General features: G+C 48.0%; 1 protein-coding gene across 9 annotated transcripts in view; it reads left to right on the top strand.

Moving 5' to 3' along the window:
* Positions 1-2,982: 2,982 nt before the first annotated feature.
* The window catches only part of LOC122432763 (transformation/transcription domain associated protein), an 88,338-nt gene continuing 74,934 nt past the window's right edge, over positions 2,983-16,386 (top strand). For 7 of the 9 annotated variants that reach the window (XM_043454884.1, XM_043454881.1, XM_043454882.1 and 4 more), the window contains exons 1-8: positions 2,983-3,137; positions 5,308-5,468; positions 5,879-5,928; positions 10,391-10,501; positions 11,504-11,608; positions 12,541-12,624; positions 13,364-13,420; positions 15,182-15,307. In XM_043454884.1, the coding sequence (XP_043310819.1) occupies positions 5,369-5,468; positions 5,879-5,928; positions 10,391-10,501; positions 11,504-11,608; positions 12,541-12,624; positions 13,364-13,420; positions 15,182-15,307 (633 nt within the window). In that variant the 5' untranslated portion in view covers positions 2,983-3,137; positions 5,308-5,368. Of the gene's footprint in view, positions 3,138-3,727; positions 3,853-5,307; positions 5,469-5,878; positions 5,929-10,390; positions 10,502-11,503; positions 11,609-12,540; positions 12,625-13,363; positions 13,421-15,181; positions 15,308-16,386 lie in introns of those variants that run through there. The other 2 variants (XM_043454886.1, XM_043454880.1) reach the window with 2 other exon arrangements.

The following is a 16,386-nucleotide window of genomic DNA, read 5'->3' as shown; positions in this document are numbered from 1 at the left end:
GAAGTTGTGGCGCATGGGCTTAGTTGCCCCAGGCATGTGGGATCTTCCTGGACCAGGGCTGGAACCCACGTCCCCTGCATTGCAAGGCAGATTCTTAATCATTGGGCCACCAGGGACACCCCCTGCACCTGTCTTGAGGTACATTCTTATTGCTGAGAATTTTTCTAAAGCAGGTGTATTGGTCTGTTGTCCCTAGCAAAATAGTATAATTTTGTAACAGAAGGGCAGCAGCCATAGTGTTCATCTTCCTACCACAAACCCTCATTGTCCTTCATTGGAAATGTAACTGTGGGAAGTGGGGGCCCCTGATCTGATAACAGTCACCCTAGATCGGCTCTGGAGAGGCTTTTGGGGTTAAATCCTATGGTAGTTTGGAGGGGGCAAAAGGGAGTTCAGGGTGATCTCTTTGTTGAATTCATAGTTCCAGGCCTAGACCTCCACTCTGCCAGATTTTCTGCTGGAATTTTTTGACCTCAGGACACCCAGTCACCCTGTTGAAACTCACACAAGACCTAGGGAGGATTTATTGATTCATCGGGGGGAAGGTTCTTCATAGGGGTGGGACCCTCAGGGCCAGTCCAACAGGTAATCGGGGAAGGAGAGAGAGGAAGAATGGGTTCTTGGTGACTCTCAAAATGCCAGGCTGGGGCCCTGACCCACTCCACGCGGGGACCACTTCTGCAGACTGCTCATGCCCACTGACTGAATATTTTGGGGCTCCCTGTATTCTCTGTAGTGTCCCAGCTGATCCTGCCCTATGGGTTCATTCAGGGTACAAATTTATACATTTGATTATGCACTGAACTGTATCCCTTGAAAAATTCATATGTCAAGGCATAGCCCCCAAAGTGACTGTATTTGGAGACAGCACCTTTAAAGAAGCAACTAAGGCTAAATGCAGTCATAAGGGTGGGGCCTAATCCAATATGATTAGTATCCTTATTGAAGAGGAACAGACACCAGAGATTGATCTCTTGAGAGAGCACACAGTGAGATGATGCCACCACAAGCCAAGAGAAGAGGCCTCAGAATGAAACCTACCTTGGTGGCACCTTGACCTTGAACTTCCCAGTTGCCAGAACTATGAGAAATAAAGTTCTGTTGGGTAAGCCACCCAGTCTGTGGTAGTCTATAGTGGCAGCTTAAGGAGACCAAGACAACATCCAATGGGCAACAGAAATACATTGGTAAAGAGAGACAGGAAGGGAGCCTTCCGTCTAGGAGGGGAAAACAGATGATAAATGAGTAAATAAGAAACTTCAGGTTCTAAGGAAAATTCCAGTATAATGAGAGATTGGGGGGCAGGGGTGATGGTTTTCCTACTGGGCCTTAAGAAAGGCCTCTCTGAGGAGATGACATTTGAGCTCATCAAGGATGACAAACAGCCTGCTTTATGCCTTTGAGGGAAGAATATTCCAGGCAGGAGAATCAGCTGCCAAGGTCCTAGGTGGACAGGATGCACAGCAAGGCCACGAAGAATAAGGTTGGAAGGTGCACAGGGCCAGGGGCTGAGGATAAGCTGAAACGGTTATCCTTTGGAGGGTTTTAAGCAGAGGAGGGGTATGATATCATTTATTAATATATGATAGAGATGAAGTTGACACTGTCCCCAACTGCTAATTCAGGAGACAGACAAGAAAACAGGCAAAAATCATAGCAGCATGATGAGTACTTTTAAAGGAGAAGCTAAGGCCATGGGAAAGTGGAGGAATTTTGCCAGTGTTATCCCTGACCTAACTCTAGGTCTTTATCACATGCAATTAAACTGAAACTTATCAAGGGATTTGTCTACAGCTGCTTCTTTCTTGATTACCACCCCCTCTCCCTCCTGCAAACAATATTAAATGACCTTGGCTAGCACACTGGTTCTAGCCCTTAGATTTTTCGACTTTCCCCTACCTTTTGGGGGTGGTGGTGGTAGGAGCAGAGAGGATTTTGCTTGCAAGTGGGCAACTTCTTTCATGGGGGAAGGAGTGTTCTAACTCACTTTATTTCTCCTGGGGCAGAAATAATTGGCACTAAATACCAATGCATCTATTTACAATCCCAGGTGCTTCAGCTAAGGTTTGTTCTTAAGAGGCGACATTAAACAAAGCAAGAAGTGTGTCTCTGAACAGGATATCTTGCAGGAATTGCAAGCTCTATTTATTACCAGGTGTGAAATGTATCTGTCTGAGAAGGGAACACAAAGATTTTGGTGAGTTAGTGATGATAGTTGGGGGTGGGGGGGAGTCACGGGGAAGTACTGTCAAAAAAAGGAGGTGGAGCCAGGTCATGGAGGTCCGTCAGATCATCCCTTGGCGCTCTGTCCATCTAATACGCTAACCACACGTTTCCAAGAACAGCTCATCATTCAACCACTCAAAGATGGGAGTCATAGGTGAGATCCGACGGTATGTATCTCTTCCAGGACCTTTAGGTCCAGCCCACGCCAGGGCGCCAGGGCATCAGGGCCTTCGCTCCCTGTCATCATTGCTCTGGTCCAAGGCCTCCGCCTCATCTGCGGTCTAGCCTCAGGGTGATGGAACTGCAGGAACTGACCAGGCCGGCCACCTCCAGGCAGAACACCTGGGTTGCCCTTTGCTTTCAGGGTCTCCGTCCGTCTGCGGCCTCGGTCTTTCCCAAAGACCCTCCTTTCCTCCTCCCCCTCCCCGGGCTCAGAGGGACCCCCAGGACGCCGGCGAAGGAGAAAACCCCGCCCAGCCTGCCACGTTCGGTTCAGGGGTGGCCTCTTCCCAGGCCCGTCCGCCACCTGCTAAGGGTGCCCCCACTTCCCCCGCAAGCGTCCCTCCTCCCCAGCTTCCTGGCTCCGGAGAAGACATTCAGGGCAGAAAAAGCCCAGAGACGCCGGTCACCTGCCTGCCCCTCCCTCCCCGGCCGGCAGCCCCGCCCCAGCGGACGCAGGCTTAAAAGCGCCCGGCCGTGCCCACCCGGGCGTGACGCCCCTCCCCGCTCCCGCCGCCCGCCCAGGCCGCACCCACTGGAGGGCGGTGCGCCCGGGCCTAGTCCTCGGGCGGCCGGCGCGGCGGCTTTAAGTGGGGGCGGGACTGCGCGCCGCGCGGCGCGACCGAGACGAGGGCTCGGTCGTGGGGCCTCTTCGGGCCGGGGCTTGCGGGCGGCCGGCCGCCGAGGTCGGGGTAAGTGCGGGAACCAAGGCGGGGCTGCGCCAGAGGGCGGCGGAACTGCCCCGGGAGGCGCGCGCGGCGGCGGCGGTTCCGGCGGGGCCCGGGCGTGAGGAGGCCTCTGCGGGCGCGGCGGCCAGCGGAGCGACGGAGAGAGGCTTCGAGCGCCCCTGGGGTCCCTCCGCTCCCCACACCACCGCACACCGGGGCTCAGGCCGGGCGGCGCGGCCGGCCCGGGAGCGGAGCGGGCAGAGCGCGGGACGGCGGAGGGCGAGCGGCGCGGGAATTGGCCCTCGGCGCCCGCCGTAGCCCAGCGCTGGGAGGCGGGCGCTGGGCGACCGGGGGACGGTGACCCAAGGAGCGGGGCCGCGGGCCGTTTGAGGCCGGGGCGATAAGAAAGGCGGGCTTGGGGGGGCCCCGTGTCCCACCCCTGCACCCCCGGGCCGGCCGGGCTGCTCTCGGCCTGCACGCAGGCGCCTGGCTCGCCCCGGCCGGCGCACGGAGCGAAGGTAGCGCCGTCGACAGCGCCCCTTCTGGCCCGGCGGGGCGGGGCGGGGCGGGGCCGTTTGTCGCGAGCGGGCGCGGCGGCGGCGGCAGCTCGGGGGGCTCCCCCCCACCCCGAAACACCCCGACCCCCAGCCCCGAACGTGGGCCGGGACGCGGCGGCGGGACCCGAGCCAGGCTCGCACCCTCGGCCTCCGGCTCTTGGAGCTGCTCTCCAGCCTGCAAGGTGGGGATGGGAGGTCTTCCCCTCAGGGGCGCCCCCCAACCCCCGGCCCGGGCAGAGAGCGAGCCTGGCCCCTCGGAGTCCCGGAAAATGGGAGAGTTTGATGCCTTCGGTGGAAAGGAGGGGGGATTCCAGCCTTTTAAGAAGTTCGGGCACGCACGCCGCCCCCCCCCCGCCCCAGCTCCCCAAAGTTTCTTAGGCAAGGGGAGGGCATGACCCCGAATCTTGGGTCCCCTCGGGGGTGGGATTGGGGTGGGGAGTGAGGAGGAAGCCTGAAGTCGGGTCTCGTCCAGTGCGGCCGGCGGGATCCCCTCCGGTTGGTTCCGTTTAGTGCCTTCTGCCTGGAGCCGGCGGGCTACGCGCTGGGCCGGAAGGGGCTCTCTCTTGTCTCTGGGCGGGAGGGGGTGGGGGTGGTCCCCATCGCTTGGGGATCGCAGAAGTGGGAGCTGCTGGGTAGCGTAAGCTGGGAGGCAGGGCCGTGGAAGAGCCTGCAGAGGAGTTCGTGCTGTATTTGTTGAAGGAAGAAAGAAAATCGAGTCCTGAAACTGCGCCTTCGTGCAGAGTGAAATGAGCCGGGTATTCACGCAGGGAGGATGGATAAAAAGTTGGACCAGGTTCTTAGTAGGGTTCTTAGTACAGGAACCAGGTCTGTTTCTCCACCTGGAGTTGCAGTGCTCAAAGTGTGGTCATCCACACCTGTTTCCAACTCGCTGAGATGCTCTTTGGAAGCACCTGTGCATTCATCCCAGGAGCGTTTCCTGAGTGCCTAAAGTGTGCCCAGGTGGGGACAAAATTTACAGCTTCCCAGGGCTCCTCTCTGCCTGGTGCTTGGGAGTCCACCTTTGGTACCTGGTGATTTTAGTGCACTGTGAAGTTGGGGTCACCCAATGCAGAGAGGGTCCAACCACAGTCAGCAGACCACATACAGCCTGGTGGCTACTTTTATGCAGCACAAAAACTGAAAATGGTTTTTACAATTTTTTTTTTTTGGATAGTTGGAGGGGCATCAAAAGAGGAATAATGTCTCATGGTACAATTCAAGTGAAATTCAAATTTCAGTGTCCATAAGTCAAGGTTTATGAGTTACAGCCACACTCATTTATTTGCAAGTTGTCTATGGATGTTTTGTGGCTATAGCAGAGCTCAGGAGTTGTGACAGACCACAGAATCCAAAATATTTACTATCTGGCTCTTTACAGAGAGTTTGCTGACCCCTTGCCTAGGAGAAGATGGACATACTCTAGGAAAGAAAAGCATCTGTGTATAAAAGTCATGTTTAGAAATGAATAGAATGGACTTAGTAACTTTTACTTTCCAAAAAAAGCAGAGAGAGTCATGTGGTTTTCTGAATTAATGGCAAAGTATTTAGATTAACACAGGCATTTAGGTAAGATTTTCCTAGAGACTGTGAATTTATGCCCTCAATAAGTTAAGCTAATCATGTGCTTCTTTTCGTAGGCTGGGCGAACTTATGGACATGATACTTTTCTCTTGAGAAACAAACGAACTCAAAAGAAAAATGGCGTTTGTTGCAACACAAGGGGCCACGGTGGTTGACCAAACCACTCTGATGAAAAAATACCTTCAGTTTGTGGCAGCTCTCACAGATGTAAACACACGTGAGTTGATGCTTTTTGTCATTAAGAAATGTGTTGATGTGACACCTTCATCTCAGTTTAGATGATGCCCACACTGAGATAAGTAGTCACATTAACTTTTTTCCTAACTTCCCCTTCTCTGGCTTGTGGAGAAGCAAACTGATGAGCATTGCTGGCTGGAGCTCCAAAGAGGCATGTGTGTGTGTGTGTGTGTGTATGTATGTGTGTCCTTGTCTGTGCATGCACACGTGTGTGTCGGAGTACGAATGCGTGTGACTGGTTTTAGGGAACTAGTTATGTGCCTGCTTTTGGACCATGACAGTCAAACTGATAAGATCTGATTGCTTCTCTTAAATTATTAAATCCAGTAATTCTTAGGAACACCCTTAACATAATTTCAATTACCTGATCATTTGTTTTGTTATTTACAGCTGATGAAACAAAGTTAAAAATGATGCAGGAAGTTAGTGAAAATTTCGAGGTATGAGCTTTATATTTTATACCTTTTCACTTTGAGATACATACTCAACATGTACTTTCCTACAGTTTCCTTTGTAGTCTTTTCGCTGGTCACCGGAAAGTCATATTCTTTGTTAATGTAATGTGTTGTATTTCAAAATTGAAATTTGAAAATCTGTACAGTGCTGTCCACTGTCTTCACACTAGTGATAGTTGAGCCCCAAACAGTGTTGAGAAATGTTGTTTTGTTTAGGTATTTGGCCTTTTTTTCACTTTTCAAATACCGTATACCTCTTCTAGGCGTATGCTTTCAGAATACACTCAGACTTCTGTTGTAGATTTGTTACGTTAAGTAATGGATGTTATGTTACTATGTGGAATGAGTGCTGGCTTTCAGTTTTGGCTCTCCTGTTTATAACTTCTTCGAGACTCAGTTTCTCTCTTCTGGGTCTTACATTCTACGATTTTATATTGGTTGCTCAGATTCTATTCATTTTTCTTGTCTTTTCCCTCTTTGTTCTGTGATCTGTCCTCAGATTTCAATGGCTGTTTTTTTGTCATTTCCAATCTGCTATGCTATTTTTAAATTTCAGTTTATTTGTATTTTTTAATTTTAAAGTTTTAGTCACTGTTCTTTCTATAATTTCCATTTGCTGCTGCTTTAGATGTCACTTCTGTGCAGAGATTCCTCATTTTCATTTATTGAGACCATATTTTCCTTTTATACTTTGAACATATTTATTATAGTAAGTCTCTGCTAAATATAAAATCTGGGCTCTATCAAGGTTGATTTCTGTTGACTATAGGTCACGTTACCTTGCTTCCTTGTGTGTCTGGTAGGTTTGATTGTAAACCAGACATCGTGCGTGAAATGTAGGGACACTCGGTTCTGTTACCTCTCTTGGAAGAGTTGATATTTGTTCTGTAGTCAGCAGTGCAGGTGCTGGCCGATCTCAATGAACTTGCGGAGGTTTGGTTTTATGCTGTGCTAGAGAGGGTCTGTGGGAAGCCCAAGGGGTTTCCCGAGTCCCTCTGACTTGGTAGGATTCAACCTCCGAACCCCATCTCTGTGTGGCTCTCACTGGAGATTGATTTTAGGCTTTGTTGGGTTGGGGCTAAACTAGGCCTTCCTCGGGGGCGTGGTCCTTCGTCAGCTGAGTGTCTGAGGTGTCTCCAGGCGTTTAGGTCCCTGCACTGTGTCGAGGCGGGACCCGCAGTACCCTCTAACTTTGCTAGACCTCTGACGTCTCTTCATTTCTTAGTCCTCAAGCCCCAACTCCCTGGCAAGCCTCAGGTAGTCTTACCTTCTCTCACCAGAAGTACAGCCCAGTGGTCTGTCTGGGACTCTGGGGAGACCATCCACACCCCCATTCTGTAGTTCCTTCTCCTCTGGGGCTTTGCCCTGCAGATTCCAGCCACTTTCCAGGTGCCTACCCTGGGCTCCGGCCTCCTGAGCCCAGTCGGGAAATGGGACCCAGGCTGAGAGTCGAGGTGGGGCGCGGCTGATGAGTTCCCCCTCTTCTGGAGATCACGGCCTTGCACTGCCTCTGGTCCAGTGCCCAAAACTGTTATCTGTATTTTGTCCAACTTGACGGTTAGTCTGGTGCCAGTCAGCCTCATAGGCCAAAGAGAAAGTGACTTTCTTGTTTTTAATGCGGGGATGGTAAAACCTTTCTCAAAGAGCTAATGTGATTGTTAGGGACAAAATGTTTCCTGGCCTCTGTCATTTGCATCACTAAACATGAGATGAATGTGAGTGGGATTGAACCCGATACCTTACTATCTATAGTAATGGATGGTATTTTTGTTTGGTAGGGGAATTGTTTGGTTTTGTTCTGTGTTAAATAGATGTTTTTAAGAACGTGTTGCCTTGTACTGAGGTGGAAAAAAAAATCCTGAGATATTTAGAGATTGAGCAAAAGAGCTTTCTCTTCCACCCAAGCTATTAGTGCAAACTGTTTAAAAAAAACAAAAACACAGCACTTAAACACTGAAAAAAGAGGTGGGAGTAGAACAGGAAAGGCCTGCATTCTGCATTTTATTGACAGAACCATGGCGCTCAGAGGTTTACCTGAGAGGCTGAGATCACAGCGCCGCCTGTGATGCTGGAGGAGTGGCAGGTAGGCCAGGCCTCCTGGGTGCAGGGGGCTCTTCCAGTGAAGTGTCTCACCCCTTCCTCTCCTGTTGGCGAGAGTCTGGCAGTTAGCAAGTCAGTTCCCTCTTCGGTCTCAGATGCATTGATGAAATTAGCAGAATGAAAAGCACTTGGGGCTTTTCCAAATAGTGACTTTTGAAATCTATTTGATAGACATTTAGCTTAAATGAAATTCAGAGAACTGAGTCCTTCGAAGAAGGAAACACTTGGAATGACCATCAGAAAGTAATTCTAAATTAGCGCCACTCCTATCCCAGAACTAAATATTTAAATGAAATGAGTGAAATGAAGACTGTGCAAGGGTTTGAGGAATCTTAGAAATTCATTTCATTAACCACTTAGGGATAAGATTCCAAGCCAAGTAAGTATCATAGGGGCCGTCTCTCCTGACAGAAAATAGAGAAACGTTCAAGTTAGAAATCACGGAGAGAAAAAAAAAAGAAATCATGGAGAAAATTCCTGTGGATCGAAAAGCTGGGGGCTGAGTTGGAATCCTGGCATAATAACTGAGCAACTTGTTGCATCTGTCCTGTGGGGGAAATTTGACACTTAAGATGCTTTGAAAGCTGTGGAATCTGGATGGTGTGTGCTGACGGGTCGATGAGCTGGCTTTCTAGATAACCTTGATAGTGTTCCAACTTGACTCTTACCCTCTTTTCCTTGAATCCTTGAATGTTTCATAAAAGTTTCATAAAAGTTACATGTTGGGGATGAAAAGTGACAAGCTCAGTTCTTGTCCTCAGTGATTCGCAGGCAGCTGGGGGAGGGGCTGCCAGCTCCTGGGGGTGCCCCCTTGCCCAGCGTGCTGTGGGCTCAGAGCCCCTGGAGTTGAACTTGGCCCTGGGAGACCAGTGCTCGCGTGTGTATTCCAGGAAATGGCGGCTCTTTCTTTGTTCCTGTGGCGGCACACAGTTTTCTGGGTTTTGCCTGTATTTCCTCCTTCATAGATTCTCAGGCAGCAGGCAACCCTGGACCTGTGTCCTCTGCCCAGATCAGCGTCTGCAGCGCCAGACACATTGAGTTGCAACCCATGGGCTTCTCAGACTCATGACAGTAAAAGCTTAGCGCCTCCCTCTTGTACTCCCATCCCTGCCACATGGAAACTTTAAGAAGTTCAGTAAGTGCCTTTGACACTCACACGTTCTCATCAGTTTGTGCCTTCACACGTGCTTTTCTTAGAACCTTCCCGCTTTGTCCGTGTTAACCCCTGCTGGCCTCTTAGGTTTTCACATCCACATCCCTTCTTCGGAGGGTGTGCTCTGCCATTGGTTCCATCCACTCAGTCAGGCCTCGTTGTTAGGTTCCCGTACCCTGGCGCTTCCCCATCATAATTCTGTGTTACCAATTGTTTCTTGATTACCTGTCTTCTCCACCACACTGCTGCCTCCCCCGACTCCAAGGACATGAACTCTGTCTACCTTCGTCCTCGTTTTATCCCCGTTGAGCACGTGATAGGAGTGCAGTTGTGTGTGCTGAATGTGCAGGTGAGGCCTTCAGGGGGAAGAGGGAGGAGCCTTTGGGTGTTAGATCCTCGTAAGCGGACTCCACTTCCCAAAGCTTTGTGACTGACAGTCAGCAGGCTCCGAGCTTTTTTTTTTTAAATCTGTGAAATGGACAAAATACTTAGTGAGTCATGGTGAGGATTGAGTGAGGAAGAGTAAAAGGCACAGTGTCTGTGAAGCACAGGCGAGCTGTAAGTAACAGTGAGGGGACGCTGAGCATTTACCGTGGGCAGCGCGGAAGGCTTTCCGTGTACCAGCTCGTGTGCTGTTCACACCGTTACCTGAGGCAGGAGGTGATAGCCTCTTCACCGGTGGGACCAGGAGGCCAGGGGCCTGTCCCAGGTCTACACTTGCTGAGTTGGGTCTGGACCCTGCCCTGGTCACCATCTGACTTCACTGTCTCCAGAACGCAGTTTCATTTCCTAATCTCCTTTTAACACCCGTGATGTTTGTCTAACTCATACTAACCTAGAGTTTTCCATTTTAGTGTGGTCAGGCTCCTCATTCTCCAGATGAAGAGATTCAGACCAAGTCCCCTTAGAGGGTGGCAAAGTCAACCCCGACAGGCTCCAAAGTATACGTTCTCCACAGCATCAGCTTTTCTAGGCTGAGCAGTAAATTTTAGCATTTAGTTCTCTTGAATTGGATTTCAGAAGCAGCAGTCAACTTATTTCAAACTATGTTATCATTAAAGCATCTGAAAGTTTTAAAAATTGCTATCAGCTCTCCTAAAATGTTTCTTGAGATGATTGTAATATGTGAATTTGCAATGGAATTATACTTACATAGACCTTAACAGCGGTTTTCTTTTCTTTCTGCATGATTAGAATGTGACTTCCTCTCCTCAATATTCCACATTCCTGGAACATATCATCCCTCGATTCCTTACGTTTCTTCAAGATGGAGAAGTTCAGTTTCTTCAGGAGAAACCAGCCCAGGTAATCTGTTCAAGAGAAGAATGTCCTGCTGTAGGGGTCCCAGCCCTTGTGATTGAAAACAACTCAAAACGCTTAGGGCTGCCCTTAAAAATGAGAGAGGTTTTGTCGGATAAGGGTCACTTTGCCCACGGCCATTGCCTCCTCAGGCAGCTGTCTTGGTTTTATTTCCCCATGGCCATCTCTCTCCACACTTGCCGGCCAGTGCGCGTGTGTGGGCTGCGTGTTGTAGCTGAGTTCACACATGTGTACCTGTGGGGGGAGAATTCCACCCCATGCCTGACGCCCAACTCTAACCTCACACTGTTTTCAGTTCCTGTAACTGCCCGCTCTTATCTACACCCCCACCTCCTCTTTGCACCTCCCCCACACACTTTGACCTTGATCATTTTAAAACAGCCCCATCTTTTTTTTTTCCTATAAATGTTTCAGCTTGTATCTCTTAAAGAATTTTAAAAATTACCTCAGCACCAGTGGAAGTGAATTGCTAAATGAAACATTCTCGTGTGGTGCCAGCTTGAGCTGTACCTCTGAGTTCCGTTTGAGTTCTTGGTTCAGTAGACAAAATCACGAAAGCCTGGCACAGCCTGCGATACGGTCAGTCGTTCAGCCCGAGGTACCTGGAGAGCCCGTCCCGGGAGCTGAGCTGAGACCATGCAGGGAGATGGCCGATGAAGTTTCATTGGTGTTCTGCTCTTTCTGTCTTAAATTCACACCCCCGCACTCGTTTTTGTCCTTCTGCTGGCAGTGGTCATGAGGTGTGGAAGAAAATTTGGCTTACTTGACTTAGTACACAGCTACGGAAATACTGAAAATACCAGTTTGTAGTACATGCTTGGGATTACATTTAAATAATTTATAGGACTGTTTGTAAAATGGGCTCCATCTTGTAGCACGGTGGCTCCCAGTGCTGGGTGCAGGCGTGTGTGACACTTGTAGGATGCAAAAAATTATCTTGGAACTCTTGGAAGGGTTTCATATTTACCCTTTGTTTCTCCTCAACAGCAACTGCGGAAGCTTGTTCTTGAAATAATTCATCGGATACCAACCAACGAGCATCTTCGTCCTCATACCAAAAATGTTTTATCTGTGATGTTTCGCTTTTTAGAGGTAACTTTGGAGAGTTCTTTTTATTTAGCCACTTTCAAAGCTTTTAATGACTTTCTTACAGTAAAATCCTGTGTGTAAACAACCGTTTCCCTATCAGTGAAGTTCTGTTTCACAAATAGAAGTTGTCTTAACTGCCTGTTTTCTCCCACTTTGCCAGCCAGATTACTAAGAAGGATTATTTAATGAAGATCTTCCTTTGAGTCACTGGGGGCTTGGCTGACATAGTGGGTGGTGGCTGACAGAGTTCGGGGGTCTGAGCTCGGGGGTCATTGGCTTTGCGCCTCTGTGTTTGTATGGCTGTCGTGAAGAGTTGCTCAGATTCTCGGGGTTAATCCATGTGGTACCTGGTAAGCTAGCCTCTGGCATCGTTTCCTTGCTGTCCTCAGTCTTGACATGTTTAGCGTTCCATCGTGCTTCTGGGCCCCTTGGGAAGATGAGCTCTGGGGGGTGTAGCATTGAGCGCAGGCCCTGGCTCTGCCCGTGTGCGGGCTCCGTCACATCAGCCTCATTCCTCTTGCCCTGAGCCTTGGCTTCCTCTGTTGGGATGTGGATGGCACCCCAGCTCCCATGGTGTGTGCCGCGTTAGCACGTCCAGTGCACCTGGGGTGCTCAGCTGTTATTCTGGCAGTCTTTGCAAGCAGTGAGACGTGTCTGTCGTTAAGACCTTGGTTCATAGTGTGACTTGCTGGTTACTCATCTGTTGACTCTGGCAGAACCTACAGGTGGGAAATCGTCAGCTGGTCCACCGGAGGCCACCAACACGTCCTGTCTGGGTCGGCTGTGTTCTGCGGGTTTATCAGTTTTCTGCAGATCACATCTAAGTGGGTTGGTGGAGGGTGTATATGTGAAAAATGCTGAGGAAATACTATTTAATCTTTTTAGTAAGATAAGTTTTCAGTAATATAACTCTTCTAAATGTATTTTTTTTAAAGACGGAAAATGAAGAAAACGTTCTTATTTGTCTGAGAATAATTATTGAACTACACAAACAGTTCAGGCCGCCCATCACCCAGGAAGTAAGTGTTTATTCTGATGGCATTTATGAAGTGCACTGATGGATTCCTTCTGCTGTGTGAATTTTTCACTCTGCGTTTCCTTTCTTTTTTCCCACCTTACGTGTCTGTAGGTTTTATAATTCAACTGTGGATAGCATATCACATCCTGATTGTTTCCCTTCACTTTGTATGTATGTTTCCCAATCATGAATGTTTTGTAAAGTTAATTTGTAATAGGTATATGATAATCTTTTACAGTTTTGGATAGTTAGGGCATTTCAGAGTTTTTATCTTATGACCGTAACCTAGTATTTGTTTACAACTTAAATTACCTTGTAGACTGAACGTTTAGAAGTAGGATCCCCAGGTCACAGGGGTCACGTTCGAACGCCTCTGAGCCCACTGGTCCCCTGTGTCCAGAGGGCTTCAGCAGCTTGCGTGCCTCGGTGCGCGCGAGTCTCCCTGGCTCACTGCCTCCAGCTTGTGGTGTTACTACTTTTTGAAAGGCAAGACGTGGCATTTATTATCATTTTCATTCCTTTGCTCTCCCTGAATTAGAAAACTTGTTTTCTGTTGATCAGTCTTGGTTTCTTTTTCTTTTTTTGATCTGTGTGTTCACATTCATTGCCTATTTGTATCTTGAGTCTGGCATTTTTCTTGCCTGTTTCATGGGATCTTATATATGAAGACTATTGGTATTTTTCTTACTGTAAGCATTTTCTGTTTACAGATATCTTTATATTGTCTTTTTTTTTTTTAGATTCATCATTTTTTGGATTTTGTGAAACAGATTTACAAGGAGCTTCCAAAAGTAGTGGTATGCCGTTTTTTATATTATTTGAATTTATCATTTATATTCCTTCCTTATTCCAAAGGATTAAAGGAATAATTGGAGGGGTACTGATTTTACAACAAGGAACATTTAGTCAGAATCTAGGTTGATAAATTGTTGCTGTTCATTTGCTAAGTCGTGTCCAACTCTTGAGACCCCATGGACTGCAGCATGCCTGGCTCCCCCGTCCTTCACCGTCCTTCACCATCTCCCAGATAGCGGTTGATAAATTAGCCACTTGAAAAAGAGTCCTTTTGGTTTCATTGTTTAAATACTGTATTTTTACATAAAAGCAGTATATTCTTGTAGAAGTTTTGCATTGAAAAAAAAGGAAAACAAATTGTCCATAATTATCTTTTTACTTGTAAGCAACCATTGACGTTGCTGTTTCCAGTTTCACTTTGTGTTTTGTAGAGATGGTTTGCACTCAGTCTTGAAGGTTTTTGGGGAGTGGTGTATACTTGCAACATTTTTCTATGTCATTAAAATTTTTCCATATCTTGAACTATTTCTGAGCAGGGCCACTCGTTCAAGTGTGTGGAGTGGAAGAGGAGCGCCCCCTCGCTCCCCGTCCCCCCCTCATTGCTGGGACTAGCCGTCACAGTGGGGAGCGTCCTCCAGGGCTCTCTCTGGCAGTCTGGCTCTCTCTGGAAGTTCTGAGTGACCGATAATTCTGCCGTATTCGTGTACTCTGACCTTCTCCCTGGTTCCCCCCATTTTTCAATTCATTGCTACCACAAATAATGCTGTGGTATAAGATCATTGTCCATAAACGTGTTTGTTTCAGAGTTTCTACTGTAAAGGTTTTTTTTAAGCTTGAATTTTTTAAAGAATTAACACATGGGAAAATTGACCTTTTGTTTTCTAAGGATTTTAGTCTGCTGCTGCTGTTCATTTGCTCAGTCGTGTCTGACTCTGCAGCCCCGTGGACTGTAGCCCACCAGGCCCCTCTGTCCTCTGCCGTCTCTTGGCGTTTGCTCCGGTTCATGTCCATTGAGGCGGTGATGCTCGTAGTGTGTAAAACTTACATTGCCTCCCAAGTTACCAAATTATCAACGTGTCAGCTACCATTTTGATCAAAGAAGAGCTGTTTTTCTTACGAAGCTGTCTTTTTTTTTTTAACATGAAGCCCAAATTCCACTGAGAACAAAGCATGCCAGTGAGGTCCTTCCTGGCTTTTTATTTTATTTTTTTTTTCATTTATTTTTATTAGTTGGAGGCTAATTACTTTACAATATTGTAGTGGTTTTTGCCATACATTGACAGGAATCAGCCATGGATTTACATGTATTCCCCATCCCGATCCCCCCTCCCAGCTCCCTCTCCACCCCTTCCTGGCTTTTAAAGACGTCTTGTTCTTGGCTTCTGTTCCATATCTGACCTTATTTAGGAGACTGGGAAGTTAATTCAGTAGGGACCAGCTCCTGGTTCCTCATCACTAGAGAGCTGGGCTGCATCCTCCTGCTTCACTGAGGTAGCAGTCTCACGTGGCACGCCTTTCCTCTTCCATCGGCCAGGAAAAACTAGTGGAGAGTGCTGTGGGCAAGTCTGTTCTCCGCTGGAGGTGGAGAATGTGTCGTATTATCTTCATGGTTCTGAGAAAAGGGGGGCTCCTAGTACTGTGGGGTTGGTGTTGCATACGTGGGCAGGACATTGAGCACCCCCCCGCCCCACGTCAGGCGTGTTTTATTAAGAGGAGTGTTGTGTTTGACTTTAGGAAAAATGACTGCTATTCTTTTTCTGTAGAACCGCTACTTTGAGAACCCTCAGGTGATCCCCGAGAACACCGTCCCTCCCCCAGAGATGGTCGGAATGGTCACGACGATCGCTGTGAAGGTGAACCCCGAGCGTGATGACAGCGAGACGAGAGCCGTGCGTGTCTCCGTTGTTCCGCTCCTAGCTTTGCTTTTATCCGCGTCTCCTCCCCCGATAGAGGAAGCCTGAGCTCTTGACTTTTTAGACCACTAAGCTTTTTGTTTTTTTTGTAAAAATTACACACATGGAGACGTTTAAAATAAGCAAATAAATGTGTGCGCACAAGAGCCTCACTGATTGTGCTCTGTAGGTGTGCACGTGAAGTCGCTCACTATTGATGCAGAGACGCTCAGAATCGTGCTGGAATCGGGAACCAGAAGGAGCAGCTGACCCTGCGGGGGGCCCTGGTCTGTCCTTAGCTTCAGCAGTAGTGAGGTCCCTTTAAACTACATATAAGCCTGTAGTTCAGTGCCTGCCCATGTGGGCTCTGGGCACGGAAGTTCTAGAATGTTACAGCCCCGCCACTTGCATTTTCTCATTGTAGGAAAGTTCATGAACCACGAGTTTTGTGAAGGTAACACTGTTATTTTCTGCAGCTCATGTGTTAAATCTGTAGCACTTGCCACAGAGGGGATATGTATTGAGTATGTACTATGACTGTGTTCTATGATTAAATCAAGACAATCACCTGTATTTGTTCTACTGCAGTGTTTTGCAGACTGTTTCAATATGAGCTAAGATAAATAGGAAACTACATTTTAGTTTATAAGGAGCAAAGCTTTCATTTCTTTGCTCTTCCTGAATTAGGAACTTCTGTTTATCAGTCTTTGTGTTTCTTTTCTCACTTCCCTTTTCCTATCCATTCATTGTCCATTTGTGTTTTGAGGCTGATATTTTCCTTACCTATTTGAGATTTTATATATTAAAAGACTTATTTTTTTCTTATTTATTTTAAGTATTTTTCCTGTTTATAAGTACCTTTGAATAAAACTAGGTACATATTTCTTACTGTTTTTCTTTTGAAAGTGAAAGTCACTCAGTCGAGTCCTACTCTTTGTGACTATGTATAGTCCATGGGATTCTCCAGGCCAGAATACCGGAGTGGGTAGCGTTTCCCTTCTCCAGGGGATCTTCCCAACAGAAGGATCGAACCCAGGTCTCCCACATTGCAGGCAGGTTCTTTACCAGCTGAGCCA

This window comes from Cervus canadensis, chromosome 32 (assembly GCF_019320065.1).
Source record: "Cervus canadensis isolate Bull #8, Minnesota chromosome 32, ASM1932006v1, whole genome shotgun sequence".
In the NCBI taxonomy this organism is placed as follows: Eukaryota; Metazoa; Chordata; class Mammalia; order Artiodactyla; family Cervidae; genus Cervus; species Cervus canadensis.
Note: the sequence above shows the minus strand (reverse complement) of the source record. Positions and strands in the feature narration are given on the sequence as shown.